The following is a 20,397-nucleotide window of genomic DNA, read 5'->3' as shown; positions in this document are numbered from 1 at the left end:
TGCCATTTATCCAGATACCATACACTTCAGAAATGTAAGGCACTCATTCTAGTATGCCACGACATCTTCCTCTGACATGTCACATTGACACAGAGCTATTTTGTTTCTGTACCTGATGTCCACTTTCTGAAGATGGGACTGATTTATAATCATTCAGATCTATTTGGAAGCTAGCCTGTTTCTACAAACTTCTGGTTTGACAAATTTTCTTGTTATTTCTCTCACCATACACTGGAGACAAGTACAGCGGAATGGAGTTAAAGGGGCATCTGACAGTCAGAAACAACTCAGCCTGAGTAGCTACAGTCTCAAAAAAGATCAGATCAACTAGCGGTAAATTATCCCTCCAAGACAATTACTGGTAGCTATGACTTACGAATTCCGATAGTGTCCTTAGGTTTTGGCTTTACCTGCTTCTGTTCCTTCTTTACTCTTTCTAGGTTGGTTGGTTGGTTGGTTGGTTTGTTTGAGGATTAAAGGGACCAAACTGCAGAGGTCATCGGTCCCTTGTTTCATAAACACACAGAGCACAGGGAAACCATCCATTAGTCATTCAAAGCACAAGATAAAAATTCCAGGGGAAGAAAATCCCCAAGGTCAATAATAAAGGAACATGGAAATCGGAGCACAGCAACAAAAACAACACAGAGAAGAAAGGCAGAAGGAAGTAAAACTGTACAGCAGAGGACTGAGGCTGGCTGATCACGAAAATAATAGGATGAGCCAGCCACCCTGCAACACGTTAAAACCTCCAGCCTGAAAGTTTAGGGTGGAGTCGGATGACAACACAAAACGAAGTAAAATATACAGCACAAAAGAGGGTGAAGCAATAAAATTAGAGGGACCTATAAAACCCACTTGCTCGAATAAAACTTAAAACACGATCTGCCATAGAGACATTGTCACCTAAAAGAGATGATAAATCACCATGGAGATTAAAAGTTCACCTGAGGGCGGTTAAAAGAGGACAGTCCAACAATATATGGGCCACAGTCATATTCGCACTACTCTTTCTAGTTCCTTGACACATTTTAAACAGGTGTTAATAATTGCCGACTCCAGTCTTGACACCATTTTATTCGCTGATTCAAGTATTGTCTTGAGAAAAGTTTGATAGATTTTTATTTGGTCTTACTCAGCTGTATGAATATAGAATTTATTGCTGTAGTGTTAGCCAGTTTTGGGCTGACTCTCCCATTCTCAAACCACACATCCTGTTATTAACTAAAAAAGATCCAACCAATGCTAGTACAATCTGTCAAAGTCACCATGCACTACATGTAAGCCTCATGTCCCAAAAAGCACAAGATCCTCTGGATTACCCTCTAATGCACTTTGTTTTCAGCTTTCTTAGGAATGCATTATTAACATTAGGGCCATTCATGGACACTTTAACAACCTGCTTTTCAAATATACCTAAGATTGGGATTCATCTGCCTCAAATTCAACTAAATCTTTAGTAGCATTTTTCCTTCAAAAACAAAAGTGCCTATGCACTATTCCAACAACATACAAACAAATCAAACTCAACCACTACCACATCATAGGCAGCAACAGTATCCTGTAGTAGTTTACTGGAAAACATCCTCAATTTGAACAACACTTTAATTTATTTTTGACTTTCGAAGCTGCATTCTGGATGCAATGTTACTATTTGGGAACACATCTGGTAAGAGATTAACAAAGCTGCCTTGAAGTAGGACCTGGTTGCTAAGACAAATCAGCTGCACAATTCACTCCCTGCCAGTGCCATGGTGGACTAAAAATACATGGACTCTAATTAAAAACACTGCTTTCATTCTGTGAAACTGTTTATTTTATTTTCCAGTGCAGCTGCCGAACCATCCTCTCCAATGACAGAGCTAAAGATCATTTTGAGTGCATCCAGGTGGCGAGCAAACACCACAGAAGCCATGTATGATGCAGTAGCATTGAAGTCACGGCTATTAGTGGCGATTAGCATGGATACAGACAATGTAACCTTCCACGTAGTCTTGAGACCAGCATGCTTCCTTCCCCTGGATTACTGAATAAGGCAAGACTGCTTATACTTCTGAGCAAGAATTTCGTTTTATTGAGGAGGATTCTTTTTTTTTTTTTTTTTTTTTTTTTTTGTGGGCTTTAAGGGCACTCAACTACTGAGGTCATTAGTGCCCAGTTACAGTTAGTAGAGCACATGGAATCTAGTAAAACTCAAGGGGAGGGGGGGACACCAGAAAGGCTTGACAAAGATGCAGATAAAATAAGTAAAAAGATGTCTTCGGACAGGCCGGTCAAAGTTATAAAACGCAGAACACGAGCAGCTGCTCGAGCTTCATCAGCTAAAATATCCAGTAAAGTAGATAGCAGGGACAGGACAACACGAGACTGACTAAAGCGGGGACACGACAATAAAACATGGCGCACTGTTAATGCCTGACCGCAAGGGCACTTCGGGGCTGGGTCACCGGAGAGCAGGTAGCGGTGGCTAAACCGGCAATGCCCAATCCGCAACCTGGTCAGAAGGACCTCCTCTCGCCGAGATGGTCGGGAGGAGGTTGTCCAAGCAGTTGGGAGCGGTTTTACTGTCCGGAGCTTGTTTCCTTGGAGGGGTGACCAAGCATCCCACCACAACGACACAAGCCTCTTACAAAGATCCCCACGAACGTCAGATGACGGGACACAATGGGAGGCTGGCCGAGACAGGAGGACTGCAGCCTTGGCTGCAGCATCCGCAGCCTCATTCCCAGGCACTCCTACATGTCTGGGAACCCACAGAAAGCTGACAGGAGAACCATTATCAGTGAAAGAATGGAGGGACTGCTGTATCCGTTGAACCAAGGGATGGACCAGATAGGGATCTCCAAGGCTCTGAAGAGCACTGAGTGAGTCAGAGCAGAGTACATACGATGAATGGCGGTGGCAGCAGGCATACTGAACGGCCTGATGGAGAGGAAAAAGCCCGGCCGTAAAGCTGGAACATTGGTCGAGGAGCCGGTATTTAAAGGTGGCGGCCCCGACGACAAAGGCACAGCTGACACCATCGTCAGTTCTGGAGCCATCGGTGTAAATACAGGTGTGTCCGGCAAGTCGAGCACGAAGTTGGACAAACCGTGAGCAATACACTGCAGCCGGAGTACCCTCCTTCGGGAGTGAGCTGAGGTCGAGATAAATATGAACCGGAGCCTGGAGCCAAGGTGGTGTCGGGCTCTCACCTCTCTGAAGGTGGTAGGGAGGGCAAAATCCAATTGTCGAAGCAGGCGACGGAAGCGGATTCCGGGGCGCAGCAGGGCAGACACATACAACCCGTACTGACGGTCGAGAGAATCGGCGAAGAAGGACTGGTAAGAGGGGTGGTTGGGCATAGACAACAGCTGGCAGGCATACCGACACAGCAGTACGTAGCGCCGGTAGGTCAATGGTAATTTGGCAGCTTCAGCATAAAGACTCTTGACAGGACTAGTGTAGAAGGCTCCGGTCGCAAGACGTAACCCCCGATGGTGGATGGAGTTGAGACGGCGTAAGAGAGATGGCCGAGCAGACGAGTAGACGAAGCTCCCGTAATCCAGCTTCGATCGGACTATGGACTGATACAAGCGTAGCAGGACTATGCGATCTACTCCCCAAGATGAACCACTAAGAACTCTGAGGACATTAAGGGAACGTGTACAACGGGCCACCAAATAAGAGACATGCGGAGACCAACACAGTTTCCTGTCCAACGTGAGCCCTAGAAACTTTGTTGTTTCCACGAATGGGAGAACAACGGGACCGAGATGTAAGGATGGCGGAAGGAACACTTCATATCGCCAAAAGTTGATACAAACCGTCTTCTCTTCAGAGAACTGGAGGCCATTTGCCACGCTCCATGAGTAGAGGCTGTCTAGACAACGCTGAAGGCAGCGCTCCAGGAGGCATGTTCTCTGGGCACTGCAGTAGATCGCGAAGTCATCGACAAAGAGAGAGCCTGAGACATTAGGTGGAATGCAATCCATAATTGGATTGATCGCGATGGCAAAAAGGGCTATGCTCAAGACGGAGCCCTGAGGCACTCTGTTCTTTTCGAGGAAGACGTTGGACAATACAGAACCCACACATACCCTAAACTTTCGATCCATTAAAAAGGAATCAATAAAAAGGGGCAGGCGACCGCGTAGGCCCCACCTGTGCATAGTGCGGAGGATACCTCCTCTCCAACAGGTATCATAAGCCTTCTCCAAATCGAAGAACATGGCTACCGTATGGCGCCTTCGCAAAAAGTTGTTCAGGATGAATGTCGACAAGGTCACAAGGTGGTCAACAGCGGAGCGGCGGCGACGAAAGCCGCATTGAACAATGGTAAGTAGCCGTCGAGATTCAAGAATCCAAACTAACCGAGCATGAACCATGCGCTCCATCACCTTACAGACACAGCTTGTAAGAGAAATGGGGCGGTAACTAGAAGGAAGGTGTCTATCCTTCCCGGGTTTGGGTATAGGAACAACGACGGCGTCACGCCAACGCATGGGGACCTGACCTTCGGTCCAGATGCGATTGTAGGTACGAAGAAGGAAGCATTTGCCCGCCGGAGAAAGATGTGCCAGCGTCTGAACGTGAATGGCATCTGGCCCCAGAGCAGAGGACCGGGACAGTGCAAGCGCACGTTCGAGTTCCCGCATAGTAAAGGGGGCATTATAAGTTTCCAGATTCAGCGAGTGGAAGGAAGGTCGCCGAGCCTCTTCTGCCTCTTTCCTGGGAAGGAAGGCAGGGTGGTAATGGGCGGAGCTTGAAACCGCCGCGAAAAACCAGCCGAAGGCGTTGGAGACAGCCACAGGATCAACGAGGACCTCATCACCTGAGGTCAGGCCAGGTACCGAGGAGTGGGCCTTAACGCCCGACAGCTGGCGCAGGCCACCCCATACGACAGAAGAGGGAGTAAAACTATTAAAGGAGCTGGTGAAAGAGGCCCAACAAGCTTTTTTGCTGTCTTTGATGACTAAGGTATTGCACTAGGAGTCGTTTGTATCCAATACAATTCGCCAACATAGGATGGCGGCGAAAGGTGCGTAAAGCACGTCGTCGAGCACAGATAGCGTCTCTACAAGCCTCGTTCCACCAGGGGACGGAAACGCGACGTGAAGAAAAGGTAGTACGAGGAATGGAACATTCGGCAGCATTGATGATAACAGCCGTGAGGTATTCGACCTGACTGTCACAACTGAGAAAATCGTGGTCCGGAAAGGTCGCCAGGGAGGAGTAAAGTCCCCAGTCAGCTTTCGGTATGTTCCAGCTCGAAGGACGTGGGGATGGGGTGTGGTGCAGGAGACGAACGACACAGGGGAAGTGGTCGCTCGAATAGGTGTCAGAAAGGACATACCACTCGCACCGACAGGCAAGAGTGGTAGAACAGATCGAGAGGTCCAAGTGGGAGTAGGTATGAGTAGAGTCCGAGAGGAAAGTAGGGGCGCCAGTATTGAGGCAGACAAGATTGAGATGGTTGAAGACATCCGCCAAGAGTCAGCCTCTTTGACAGGATGCAGGAGAGCCCCAAAGGGGATGATGGGCATTGAAGTCCCCAAACAATAAAAACGGCGGGGGAAGCTGAACAATCAGGTGCATCATGTCAGCCCAACTAACAGCGGATGACGATGGAGTGTAGATAGTACAAACTGAAAAAGTAAAAGCAGAAAGAGTAATACGGACAGCTATTGCTTGGAGTGCGGTGGTCAATGGGATGGGATGGTAATAGGCATCGTCCCGAACGAGCAACATGACCCCACCATGAGCTGGGATACTGTCCACAGGGGTGAGGTCATACCGCTCCGAGGTATAGTGGGTAAAGGCAATACGGTCAGTCGGGCGCAACTTGGTTTCCTGGAGACCAAGGACGAGCGGACAATGCAGGCGGAGGAGCAGTTGTAATTCCTCCCGATTAGATCGAATACCTCTTATGTTCCAATGTAACAAGGCCATCGCTAGTCAAAAAAGAGGGAACGAGATGGGGGAAGAGCTGGTCACCTCGACGGCTGCGGAGGGCCAGATTTCGAGGGAACAACGCTACAACCGGCGGGAGGCGGATCCTGTTCCATCGAGTCATCGCCAGCTGCGGCCACTGTCCCTGGTTGTGTAGGAGGGTCAGCATCATTTGCCGACGAGAGGCCAGCTGAGCGCCTGGCAGCAGAGCGTCCCGGCGAAACTGAGGACGGCCGGGAGCAGCGACTCACGGATGGAGCGTCAGACGAAACGCGCCGGGGCGGAGAGGGGGATAGAGACTTCTTCTTGGAAGCCTTCTTTGAAGTCCGAGGAGGCACAGGGATGGTGGGCTGGACCCGAAGAAGGTCCTCACGTGCGGGGTCCGTTTTGGAACGCCGCACCTCGGAAGCTGGGGTCCGGAACGTTTCCCTGATGGACGCCTGAGAAGAGGATTGCTTCTCAGGTGGCGGGGGGGGGGGGGGGGGGGGGGGAGGAGGAGGCGGAGGAAGGGTGGCCCCTGTGGCAGAGGGGGCGGGGGCCACAGGGGAGGAGGATTTGGAAGGGAGGGATTTGGGAGGCGGAGGCAGAGACCCCGGATGGGGGGAGGAGGCGGAGGGGGGCAGGATAGGTGTGAGGATACCGCGGAAGGAGTGGACACAACTGAGGCAAACGAAGTGGCAATGGCATGGGATGGAGGCGGTCATACTTATTCCTGGCCTCAGAATAAGAGAGACGATCCAAAGTTTTGAGTTCTTGTATCTTCTTCTGATATGCGGGGCAGTCTGAGGATCTAGGCGAGTGGATGCCAGGACAATTAACGCACCGAGGTGGTGGGGTGCATGTATATTCCTCACGAAGAGGACGTCCACAATCGCCACAAAGGGGCTCAGCCTCACACCGTGACGACATGTGCCCAAAGCGCAAACACCGAAAACAGCGCATAGGGGGCGGGACGTAAGGTCGCACGTCGCACCGGTAGCACATCACCTTTAACTTCTCTGGGAGAACGTCCCCCTCGAAGGCGAGGATAAAGGCCCCGGTGTCGATGCGACAGTCTTCGGGGCCGCGCTGGACTCGCCGGACGAAATGCATGCCTCGGCACTCCAGGTTGGCCCTGAGCTCCTCATCAGATTGCAGCAGGAGGTCCCGATGAAAAATAACCCCTGCGTCCTATTTAGTGCCAGATGCGGGACAATGGACACTGGGATGTCCCTTAGGCGGTCGCACACCTGGAGCGCCGCCGACTGTGTGGCGGAGGTGGTCTTTATAAGAACGGACCCCGAACGATCCTTACTGAGAGCCTCGATTTCCCCGAAGATGTCCTCAATGTGCTGAACAAAGAACATGGGCTTGGAGGTGGCGAACGTCCCCCCATCGGTTCGAGAACAGACCAAATAGCGGGGGAAGTACTTCGCCCCAAGCCGGCGGGCCTGTCCCTCCTCCCAGGGAGTGGCCAAGGGGGAAAGGGCAGGAAAACCAGAACCAGAGACAGTACCTTTCCTTTTGAAAGACTCGGCCGCAGAGCGACCTGATACGTGTTGACGTTTCATCTGCGAAACATCCGCCCCGATACCACCCACTCCGACCAGGGGCTCTCCCCACGGGCACCACCCAGCCTCAGCAAGGGCCACCTGGCAGGACGACCGTTGCTGGGAGTCCTGATGCCCCAAGGAGACGGGCATCTACTCCTTGGCCGACGTGGGGAGGGTGCAGCTCAGGTATCGGCAGTACGATCCCTGTGTTGTCAGGGGGCTACAATCTAGAGGGTACATGACGACCCCACCACAACGGGCTGGCTACCGTGCTGGATTTCGGGTGCCATGGGAAGTCCATCATGATCGTAGGTGCAGATGGGGACACAGTAAGGGCGTAACTTGTACAACCCATCAGGCGTTTAGGCCCAATTTGAGGAATAGTGGGTATGGTTACAACGCCGGTACAATGCTGAGTGCCAAGGTCTTAGTGCACTGAGGACCAGTGGTACACCACGTAAGGCGTCCTTCCCCAAAAGGCTCGTACTTCTGTAGAATTTTGAAAAATTGAGGTCAAACCCCAAGGGGGACCATCACATGGAAGGCCGAAACGGTTGAAACTCCTTTTAGTCGCCTCTTACGACAGGCAGGAATACCTCGGGCCTATTCTTACCCCGGACCCGCAGGGGGGGGGGGGGGGGGGGGGGGGGGGAGGGGGGAGGAGGATCTTAACACTGAAATTTTCAGAGTTGTCTTTTGTGACCCACCACCTCTGGATCCTCAGTCCAACAAGTGGTGAATGCACACTCCCACAGTTCATTGAGTAAGACCTGACTTAAAATATGCATTAGGCAGGATTACACCTAAACCATATAGTGAGATGTGGCCAAGACTTCACAAAGATGGGGAGCCATTAAAAAAATCTCAAGACATGCACTTCTTTCTTTCTTCCGAACTATTTCCACCAGACACTCTCACCTCTCGTTGCCCGCGTTTGAAGGAAGCCAATAAAATTTTCTGTGTGTGCGTCTAACTGGAAGTAGTTCATGTTGAGTAATACCCACAGCAGCATCAGAAGTGTTAGCCAATGAGGACAGAAATGACAGTCTCTTTGCCTCAGGCCCCAGCTGCCTACCACCACATTCCTCACTCGCTCTCTGCCCACCTGCTCTGCAATGTTCCAGTCACAGGCTTTAGTTCAATCTTAACTAAACCAAAATCTGCTCTGCAATGACCAAAGACTGCTTGTTAGTGTCCTAGCAACATTATTTTATGCCTACCACCGAAGATCTATTATAAATCTTATTTTTACACAATGCAATCAGATAGATAGCTACAGGGATGTACAACAGTAATTTACAATGTGCTTATCACGTCCTAATAGCCTAGTTCAAAACAAATGGATTCAAATAGGCCACAAACAGCCCTAAAAGCACAAGACACATCTCTGACCTTATTGTGATACCAAACAAGGCAATACTTACATGAATGTAAACCACATCAAATATTCATCACAGATCTGTGCGGATTACATCGCATCACAAACCCACAAAACCATGGCACAATAAAAAAAAAAAACCAGGGTAGCACATTCAGGCTGCAGTGACAGGCATGCAAACCATCCCACATTAACAAAAACAAACCTCAGTCAGCTGGCTCGGCCTGGCTGCTACTCTGGACTGATTGGGGGAGCAGGTTCAGGAACGCCAAAACTCTGGTGGATGGTGGTCACACAGCACCCGTCTAAGGAGGAAGGGTACACCCACTTTTGCACCAAGCCAAGCAGAAGGCAAGCAAATGTCTCTGCCCAAAATCAAATCATATACTATCCCCTTTCAAGAGCTTTAGGCTAAATGCAACAGTCTCCCAAGTTTCCCCGAGTTTTCACCCCTGTTTTCCAAGTTGTTGGACATCCTGACAATGATAGAATGAATGAGCATCAATATTAAGGGCTTATGAAGCACTTTGGAGTGTTTTATATCCAAAATACATTGAAATCCGCAAGACAAAGACAGTTATTTGTTTACCTAAATAAAATATATTGTTGGTGGGCATGAATAGTACTGCCGATTCTCTTACAGCTAACACTGTGAACTTAAATCAAGTATATTCTTTTTTTAATTTTGAAAGTTTATGTAAGGCCAAAGGAAGATAACACCCACCACGGCAGGTTTATATGTGTTCTAGCTCTTCAGGTGAAGAGATTGAAAGAATGTATGAGGAGACAAAGGAAATTATTCAGATAGTTAACATAGAGGGAAATTTAATTGCGATAACAGATTGGAATTACTAGGAAAAGGAAGAGAAGGAAAAATAATAGGAGAATATTTGACTGGATGAAAAGAATCGAACAGGAACCTACCTGATAAAATTTTGCACATATTGTAACTTAATCATTGCTAACTCTTGGTTTAAGAATCATAAGAAGATTGAACAATGGAGACTATAGGGTGAAATATCAACAATATTATGAAAAGGATAGACAGTTACCACTGTAAAGGTGACCCTTTACCTTTAGTTGCAGACAGGCACAAAGAAAAAACACACACACACACACACACACACACACACACACACACACACACACACACACACAGACGCGCGCGCGCATGCGCGCGCGCGCGTGTGCCCGCACGCACACAAGTACACCTCATGCACACATGACTTAACACCAGCAGCTCCAACCGGACTCCATAATTACAGTCAGAGCTGGCAGTGACAGCGGTCGTGTACACATGAGGTGTGCATTTTCTTTGCTGAAGAAGGCTTTGACCAAAAGCCATAATTTGTAACAGTCTTTTCATTGTGCCTATCTGAAACTCAACACATAAGGAGAATGTATAGCCTATATAGAAGAACTGGTCACAATGGAAGATTTCAGAGTGACTATATAGTGGTAAGACAGATTTCAAAACCAGATTTTAAACTGCAAGACACTTTATTGCTTATGAACTGCAGGTTGAAACAGAAGAAATTGCAAACAAGTAGAGAATTAAGGAAATGATGCTTGGATGAAGTGGAAGAATCAGAGTTTATTGGGAGCTTCAGTACAAGCATTAGGCAATGTTTGATTGAAGCAGGGAAATGGAAAACTGAAGAAGATGAATGGGTAGTCATGAGTGATAAATTAGTAAAGGCAGCAGAAAACTAAGTACACAAGACCTAGTATAAATCCATCAATACCCAAGGGGTACGAATTGAACAGACAGGAGAAACTATAAAAAAATGTGGCAAAAAGAAGTAGGTGAACAGGAATGTCTCAAAAAAATGACTTGGGCAGAAAGTGCAGAATGACCAGAAGACAAATGCATATATAACTTTGGGAAAAGAGAGATATTACCGATATGAAGATCAAAGAGCCCTTTGGGAAGAGAGATGCAACTGCATCAATATCAATAGATCATATGGCAAACAGGTACTAAGCAAATAAATAAAAGTGGAAAGGTGGAGGAAACATATAGAGCGGCTGTACAAGATAAATGAAGTTGCACAAAATATTAAATTATAAAACAGAAAGTGGAAGTAGATGAGGGTAACATGGGCGATACAATACTGCAAGGAGAATTTCACAGCACACTGTAAGATCCAAGTTGTAACAATACCCCTGACATAGATGACATTCCCTCAGAATTATTAGGATTCTTAGCAGAGCCAGCTGTGATAGAAGTATTCCACCTGATGTGCAAGATATGAGATAGGAGAAATGCACTCATATTTCAGGAAGAAGAAAATGATTATAATTTCGAAGACAGCAGGTACTGACAGATGTGAATATTATCAAACTATCAGCTTAAAAATTCATGGCTGCAAAATACTGACAAATCATTTACAGAAGAATGGAAAAATCTAGTAGCAGCAGACCTCACATAACACACAACAAAATACTGAATATGACTTATCTTCTATGATAAGTTAAAGAAATACAAATATATGTTTACAGCATTTCTAGACTCAAAGGAAACTGGAATACACTGACATTCTGAAGGTAACAGGGATAAAATACAGGAAGTGAAAGATTGTATACAGCTTGTATCCCTGTCACACTGGAGTTGCAAGGGTTGCAGAACATTCAATGAAAACAATATGGGAGATGCAACTAACACAGGGTGGTAGCCTGCCCTCTATGTCATTCAGTCTGTACTGGAGAAGGAATTAAAATTCAAAGGGAGGAAATAAAAACTTTGTTGTTTGCAAATGACACTTTAATTCTGTCATCAGTAAAGGAGTTGGATGACCAGTGAAATGGCTGGATAAAGCTTGTTTTGAAAATATATTATAGGATGAGCATTGCAGATTAAATCAAGTGGTAACAGAATGTAGTCAAAATAAATCAGGCAATGCCGAGGGAATTCGATTAGGAAGTAAGATACTAAAAGTAGCAGATGGGTTTTGCTATTTAAACAGAAAAATAACTTGTGCTGCCAGAAGTAGAGAGGACATAAAATACACACTGTCTATACCACGGAAAGGTTTTCTTAAATGGGGGAATTTGTTAACATCGAATACAAATGTAAGCCTAAAGAGAGGTTTTATTGACAATGACAAGCATGTCACAGTCGATGGCACCTCTTACACCACAGCTTTCTAAACTTTTTCTAATGGTGGCATCCTAATACGTACAATTTCAGAAGATACACTTTCACTAACATTAAAAAAAAGAGATTATATTATATCAAATGACACTTTACAGAAACATTATTTTTCAGGCTGCATTTCTAAGTACAGTATAATTATACATTAAACACCTTTTCAGTACTATTATGAATTCAGTGAACCACATGGGCTTGATGAGCATTACATATCTCTTATGCTAGCTTGGGGGTGGAACACATGCATTTCCTCATACAACTTTCTTAACTCCCACATTTCACTATTTTTGTATTAGTCATAATAGAAAACAGTCTTTCACATGATTATGTTATAGACAAAACATTTGTCTTCTTTGTATTTCATGTTGGCGGGTTTGAGACACACTATTTGATGGTTGTTTTGTATCTACTGAAGTTTCAGGCATATTGCCTGACTGTTGCTCCACATCTTATGTTTCATAAACTGTCTAACGTCTTTTTCTAATACAAAATTATACAATTCGATGACATTTGCTGGCTGCCATGTCTTTGCCTTTCAGTAGGATGTGGTGGTCAAATGGTTCAAATGGCTCTGAGCACTATGGGACTTAACATCTGTGGTCATCAGTCCCCTATAACTTAGAACTACTTAAACCTAACTAACCTAATGACATCACACACATCCATGCCCGAGGCAGGATTCGAACCTGCGACCGTAGCAGTCGCGCTGTTCCGGACTGCGCGCCTAGAACCGCTAGACCACTGCGGCCGGCGATGTGGAAGAGCAGTTGAACGGAATGGATAGTGTTTTGAAAGGAGGGTGTAAGATAAACATAACAAAAGCAAAACGAGGATAATGGAATGTAGTCGAATTAAGTCGGGTGATGCTGGGGGAATTAGATTAGGAAATGAGACACTTAAAGTAGTAAAGGAGTTTTGCTATTTGGGGAGCAAAATAACTGATGATGTTCAAAGTAGAGAGGATATAAAATGTAGACTGGCAATGGCAAGAAGAGAATTTCTGAAGAAGAGAACTTTCTTGACATGGAGTATAGATTTAAGTGCCAGGAAGTCTTCTCTGAAAGTACTTGCATGAAATGTAGCCATGTATGGAAGTGAAACATGGACAATAAATAGTTTACACAAGAAGAAAATAGAAGCCTTCAAAATGTGGTGCTACAGAAGAATGCTGAAGATCAGATGGGTAGATCATGTAACTAATGAGGTACTGAATCCTCCCACTGCCACCTACCTAGTCCTGTCACAGGCAGTCCTATTCCATCAAAAACAGGACCACATGTAAAAGTAGTCATGGACCTACCGACTTAACTGCAATCACGGTGCTGCTTTAGTTGTAGGCAAGACCACGAACAAGCTGTGTGTCTATATGAATGAATGACAACTGCCAAACAGTGGGCAAGAGAAAGGTGGACCACACAATAACTGTTCATGCCACCAAGTACTACGTGCAGGACTCACAAGTGTGTTGGATTTTAATGATAGTTCCACAGCCTGTGCAATCTGGATTCTTCCCACTGACACCAGCTTTTCTGAACTGTGCAGATGGGAACTATACCTGCAGTATTTCTTCCATTTCCGTGACTCCCTGGACTCTGCCTTCCCCAGTCTGTGTTCTCCACCTTCTTCCATTTCTTTCCTGCCCCCACTTTAGCCCTACACACATCTGTCTTAACTACATTCTCCTTTCACATTCTTTACTTCTCTCCTCTCCCCTTTCGTCCTCCAACACCCCCCCCCCCCCCCCACATATATGCTCCTTAACACAACCTACCGATGCTGGACCTAACACCCACTACGCTGTCCCCACCATGTCCCTGCATGTTCCCACAGGCAGCATTATCATATTCCCCACCCTTATACTGCTGTCCCTCCATCCCTTCTATAGACTCGCTACCCACACCGGCGAAGATCACTGCTGTTTACCTCAAAGTCTGGCCTTAGTCTTGTGTGAAGACGACAACTGTCATGTATGCATGAGAGCTAAGCATGTGTGAATGTATGTTTCAGTTTGTCTGCCTCTGATTAAGGACTTATCCAATAGGTAGTAACTTCTAGCATCTAGGTGATGAGTAGCAATGTTATCCTTTTCGTGATTATGATAATTCACTTTCACAGGACATTTAGGCATTAATTACAGTCAGGTGCCATACAATGCTCAGTGCAGTTAAACTTTACTATGAGCCATCTGCATGCTGCTCTTGTTTGTGGTACGGCACAAATTTTGCATTGCCTGTGCTTTTATCATTGGTGGCAGCCAGATTGAGACAAGCTTCTGTAGAGCAAATTAGTTAGCCAGAAAATGAGAAAATATGAATGACTCAAGTTTTTTTTCACAAACATTTTTGGCCAGATGTCTACATTTATGACACAAATAAAGATCAGAATACGACATTTCACTTGGGGTGACAGACGCTCAAGAACTGTTCGTACTGTGGAGATGGTCCGTTCTTTAATTTTCACTGTTGCAGGATTCTGATTTATCTATTACTGACTTATTTAGCAACTTGTATGGTGAAATATTACTAATGAATTTTTTTTCTTAAATGTGGAATGTTGTGTTGGTGACAGACAGCAACTGATTATTCACGTTTCATGGATGGCCCTGTATTAGTTTTTTAGTTATGCTGCATTTGGCATTTTCATTACAGAAGCAAATAGGCAGTTTGGCATTTGTTATGTTGCATCAGTTAATATGGGGCCTATCTAAATTACAGAATTATTTGTGTGAAAGTCTGACTGCAAATAATCTGTATACAATGGCGAATTTTTGTTCCGATGAGTGACGAATTACACACTCTGTGTAGATGGCCTGTCCTCTCAATTCTACTGTAACAATATATGACCATTTCTATTATTGGTATATACAGCACTTTCTATGGTGAAATATTAGTAATTCATTGCAGAATGTTTAGTTGGTGAAGGACTGGTATGAATAATACACATTTTATGGGCGGTCCATTATTAATTTTCTACTTCTGCTGTATTTTAGTGTTTCTGTTATTGATGCATTTAGGCAATTTGGCATTCTTTATGTTGATGTTATCATGATCTCTACGTAAATTACGGATATTTTTGTTTTGTGACATTCTGATCAGAATTGCATACAGTAATGGATTTTGGTTGCAATGATAGATTAATTACAAGCACTGCACAGATGAACTGTTCTTTAGTTTTTTTCTGTTACAGCATGTTACCATTTTTATTATGACCAGTGGCCTAGCCATGTCTAGATTAGGTGGGAATGTGAATGATTGCGAGTTGGCAAAGCCAACTAATGTGGAAGCAGAACTGGATATGCTGACTGACTAACCTGTAGCAAAGCCTGAGGTCTTTGTTAGGTTGGAATGTAAGAGTTTGGTTGTGAATTGTCGAAGCCAACAAATCAGGAAACTGGTTATGTTGTTGGACTGACATGTAGTGTAGCCCAAGACCTATGTGAAAGTGATGTGTCTGAACCAGTAACCGTATGGGCAGTGAGAAACAAACTAATGTCAAGTTCCATTAACATGTTTTGTTTTGTTGCAGAGATGCTTTAGATCGCACCACATCGAACAAGGGTGGGTTTGCACAATGGAGGCTATTTTGCCCTAACCTAAGGAAAAAAATTACTGAAGCATTGTCTTAACTTTCTGACAAAGCTTATTTGTCTCTAATCACCTTAGGGGAGCCCCACACAACTGCATGCTTGGCAAGCACTCTTGCGTAAACATGCTTGAGAGTAAGAAATTTGTACTAGCATCAGTACAGTACAACCAGCTTGAATTTCAATAGTCAATGCTTGTGCCAGTGTTCAAGCATGTATACGCTTGAGCTTGTCTACCAACAAAGGGAGGCATGTGTAAGCCTTTGTCAGTGATCTGGTTTGATTTAATTTTTATTTGGTCCTGTTAAATTATGTTTTGCACAAAGGCTGTACTGCAATGCAGTTCAAATCAAAGAATACAATATTACATAGAGAGAGGGAGAAGGAGAGTCAACACTACTGTGAGATAGTTTCCACAGTATGTCTACCATGAATAGCTAGGATGGGAATTACTTTTACATTTACTAGTCTTTTCTTCATATAATGTTTTTATCTTCCGATTTTTTTTTCTGTAACACAAGCAAAAAGGTTGCCAAAGCAAATGCATCATTGTCCAGGTCCAACATTTCCTAGTAAACAAACTAATGCTTGTACAACCATGCTTGAACTGTGTGTAGGCGTCAGGAATTTGTGCACGACTGCTGCTCAAGCACATAAAAAAACAGTTATTTACATGGAAAAGCGCTATCTACCAAAATAAGTTCATGATGATGTTATGTACTAATCCCTGTATGTCACACTAAGTGGTACGTATCTGGAAAGTTAGGTACAGGCAAAAATACAATGCTGTAAATGGGGATGATTTCAATGAACCTATGGAATTCATTAACACTGCTGAAGTGCCCTGCAGCCCATTATTCTGGCAACAATATATTACTATGTGGAACAATAGGTGCGATGAAACTGCTGCTTTTGGACTTAGGTTCTCGGTGCGAACTTGCATAAGTAAGTGTACTTGACAACAGGTAGGAGACAAAGAAATTGAAAAAGTCATGAAACTAACTATAGCGTCACTTAGAACTATGGTAGACCTGCATTAGATGAACTACTTTTCCTTGACAGATTAAGAAATATTTACACAGGTAATGAGCTAAGTTATTGTAAGCAGACACCATTACAACCTAACTTATCACTAAAAAGTACACAAGGGAAGGTTTTGCTGCAGATGAATAATGTAAGATTTATGACTTCATTCACGGAAGTTAAAAACATGAAACTATGAAGAAAAATTTGGAGTAGGCATTAAAATCCAGTTACAAGAAATAAAAACATGGAGGTTTGCTGATGACACAGTAATTCTGTCAGAGACAGCGAAGGACTTGGAAGAGCAGTTGAGCGGAATGGACAGTGTATTGAAAGGAGGATATAAGATGGTCATTAACAAAATAAAAACTAGGATAATGGAATGTAGTTGAATTAAATCAGGTGATGTTGAGGGAATTAGATGAGGAAATGAGACAAAGTAGTAGACGAGTTTTGCTACTTGGGCAGCAAAATAACTGAGGATGGTCGAAGTCGAGAGGATATAAAATGTAGACTGGCAATGGCGAGGAAAGCAGTTCTGAAGAAGAGAAATTTGTTCACACTGAATATAGATTTAATTGTCAGGAAGTCTTTTATGAAAGCATTTGCTTGGAGTGTAGCCATGTAAGAAAGTGAAACAAGTACAATCAACAGTTTGGACTAGAAGAGAACAGAAGCTTTTGAAATGTGGTGCTACAGAAGAATGCTGAAGATTGGATAAATGGCTCACATAATTAATGAGGAGGTACTGAAAATAATCTGTGAAAAGATTAATATGTGGTGCAACTTGACTAGAAGAAGGCTTTGGTTGGTAGGACACATTCTGAGGCATCAATGTATCCCCAATTTAGTACTGGAGGGAAGCATGAAAGGTAACAATCAGAGGGAGACCAAAAGATGAATACACTAAGCAGATTCAGAAGGATGTAGGTTGTGGTAATTTCTCTGAGCTGATGAGTCTTGTACAGGATAGAGTAGCGTGGAGAGCTGCATCAAACCATTCTTTGGACTGAAGACCACCTACAACAACACAGACCAAATAAAATACGATCACGGAAAACAGCTGACCTTACACATAAAGAGTGTTGGTTTGTAAACAAAATAGCTGGAACTGATTATGTTTCACAAGCTGTTCGGCTCACTTTCTGTAAACCTAATAGCACTAACTATGAGCAACAGCTTCAAATAAAGTAAATGTAATAAATTTATTTACAACAAGCTTTTCATTCTGATGGTTCAACAGAAGACTGAATATACAATCTGGATGTATTAGTTGGTTCTTTGCATGCGTAACTGAACTGTGCAAATGAACTTTCCCTATCATGAGTGGAGAAAAATATCTTGTTTTGCACTGAACTAGAAACTGTTAAAAGGTTGTCCAACAGTTACTAGGCTACTGGGTTAAAAATTGAATGTACATATGGCAGAAGAGAATGAAGACAAACCATAATAATAAACTCGTGCTGTTTATTCTAGTTATCCTTTTTGTATTTTATACCTGTGATTTTGCTGCCTTTTATTCATACATACTCTTTAGATGTATTAAATCAATAATATAAATATATAGCTGACTTAATAATCAATAGTTATTAGGTGAATGTTTGAAGAGACATCTAGCACATGACTTTTTAAAGCATTAGTCTTGGCAGGTGTACATTTCATCAAAAATATACTTCAACTGCACTATATTACTTGACCTTTTGTTTACTACTAGTAACTTTAGCAAATTTTCTAACTAGGTGAACATACTACATTCACTGATAGTGCTAATTTAAAAGAATAAAATAGTATTGAAGTGGGACTTTCACAGGAAAAATCTATAATCCAAAATTTGTTAGAATGTGCACCCTCTGTTTGTATATTTATACTGTATGCAGTGACTACACTCAAAGCATTAAATTCATTTATTAATCAGCAACATGATGGATAAATGTTATTTTCACACTTTGATTAGACTGATATCTGCAGACCATTAACTAAAAAAATTATGTTCGATAGTTAATTTACGAAATATTTTATCAAACATTTGGTGACTTTAATGCTATAGCTGAAACTGATAAAACAATCTGCATTTTTATATATACCAGTATCGACATAGAAAGCATTTAACACATATCTATTGTAATAATTTCTTTCTATCAGTTTATGAAGTAGGAGAGAACCAAAATACACAGTAAAGAACCTCAATAAACTCACAGTTCAAATAATTAGGATTTGCGAGGCACTGAACAAATTCTAGTTCCACCTGAAATCTCAGGCGTTGTTGTTCCTCCGTTTCTGGACCGCCCACTGAAATTAGAAGGTAATTTCGTGAACATTTGCACTCCCTTAAAGAAACATGTTGACATACTTAGTGAGCTGACACGTATAATATTAGTTTGTTACACTAAAACTCATCTTCACTACAACGAGTTCAGTAATAAGTGATCAAACGTGGAGGGATACTGAATGAATATATGAATCTACAAACATATATTGTGATAACTTCTACTGTCATGATCATATGTTCCAAGTATTAACTAAGAAAACAAATCACATTTCTACGAAAAATATAAATCGAATTCACCTGGAAGTAGATCAACTCTTCGATTATTCATAATCAACAAGGAATATAAGAACTCCCTCGCGGGAACTCAACTACAATTTTATTACGACACACCACCCTCCGCCCCTAAACTCGGCCGCAACATAGACGGCCATATTAATCCTCGCAGCGCAAAACGCTACTGCGATGGTTATTGTGCCGCGCTTCGTGTATTGCAAAGATGTGAGACACGCTCACTTATCCAAGGATTATCTTTATATTTCCAACGAACAAGAAACAAATGTGTTTCATCGACCGAACGACGTAAATACAAACAGCTGCTGACTTCTCTGTATACGCTCCTCACATGCGAGAGTATTGAAATCCTAATGGTAAATTGGCGAAGCATTCGCACCGAAGCGCCAGAGTTTGAAGCGCCCATAAAAAGCAGTTGAGCTTACATAATACTAAGTATAGAAAGCTGGTTGAATCCTGAAATTGATGGCAATGAGACTTTTACGGAAAATATAACCGTATATCGAAAAACTAGGCAAATGGGAAATGGAGGTGGTGTATTTGTCGCATTATATGAATCTATCGAGATAGAAACTGAAGTTGCATGTGAGACAGATTGAGCAAGACTCGGTATTAGGAGTAGGCATAAGATGATAATTGGATCCTTATATCGCTCAGCAGACTCGTTTCGTGATGTAACCGATAGCTTTAGAGAAAGCCTTAATTCACTTTTATGTGTCACAGAGTAACATCTCTGATTGTAAATGAGGATCGCTTCTCCGCCAGGCGGTAGGGGTCAATATTCTTCGTACGCTCGTAACGCTTACACCACGGTTTAACGGAAAAGTCGCGACACTTCGCCTCGATTTTGTTGCCTATTGCGTCAGCAGCACGCCAAGGGGCCAGTAAGTAAAACTGTTGAGTTCGGCGCAATCGTGGAAGCAAATAGTAGTTGTTTATTTTTGTTTGTACAACGGTTTTTGCAAGTGGGAGCGTACTTAGCGCAATGAATTGCAGTAACAACAAGAATAAGATACCACATCTGTCTTTTTTTTTAGGTTTTCTGAGCACCCTGAGAGGTATATACCATCGTGTTACTTAACTGTATCGTCAGGATTCGGTTGCAAACTACATGCATACTGGTGATTAATGTTTCGTTTTAGGAGCATAAAATGGCTAGTGAAAAGCAGGCGAGAATATTTTATGAAATAAGACCCTGTTTACCTTTATAATAACGTTAAGTCTTGTTCGCTACGCGTC

At 43.5% G+C, this 20,397-nt stretch overlaps 1 protein-coding gene across 1 annotated transcript in view; it reads right to left on the bottom strand.

The window, feature by feature from the left end:
* Nucleotides 1–19,430, bottom strand: part of LOC124711638 (mediator of RNA polymerase II transcription subunit 31-A) — a 31,224-nt gene extending 11,794 nt beyond the window's left edge. Inside the window, exons 1-2 of the mRNA XM_047241824.1 lie at nt 19,165–19,430; nt 18,795–18,887 (exon numbers count right to left, since the gene is read on the bottom strand). Coding sequence (XP_047097780.1) covers nt 18,795–18,887; nt 19,165–19,195 — 124 coding nt within the window. The 5' untranslated portion in view covers nt 19,196–19,430. The remainder of the gene's footprint in view (nt 1–18,794; nt 18,888–19,164) is intronic.
* Between the last annotated feature and the right edge of the window lie 967 nt (nt 19,431–20,397).

This window comes from Schistocerca piceifrons, chromosome 8 (genome assembly GCF_021461385.2).
Source record: "Schistocerca piceifrons isolate TAMUIC-IGC-003096 chromosome 8, iqSchPice1.1, whole genome shotgun sequence".
Classification (NCBI taxonomy): Eukaryota; Metazoa; Arthropoda; class Insecta; order Orthoptera; family Acrididae; genus Schistocerca; species Schistocerca piceifrons.
This window is presented reverse-complemented; position numbering and strand designations above follow the sequence as displayed.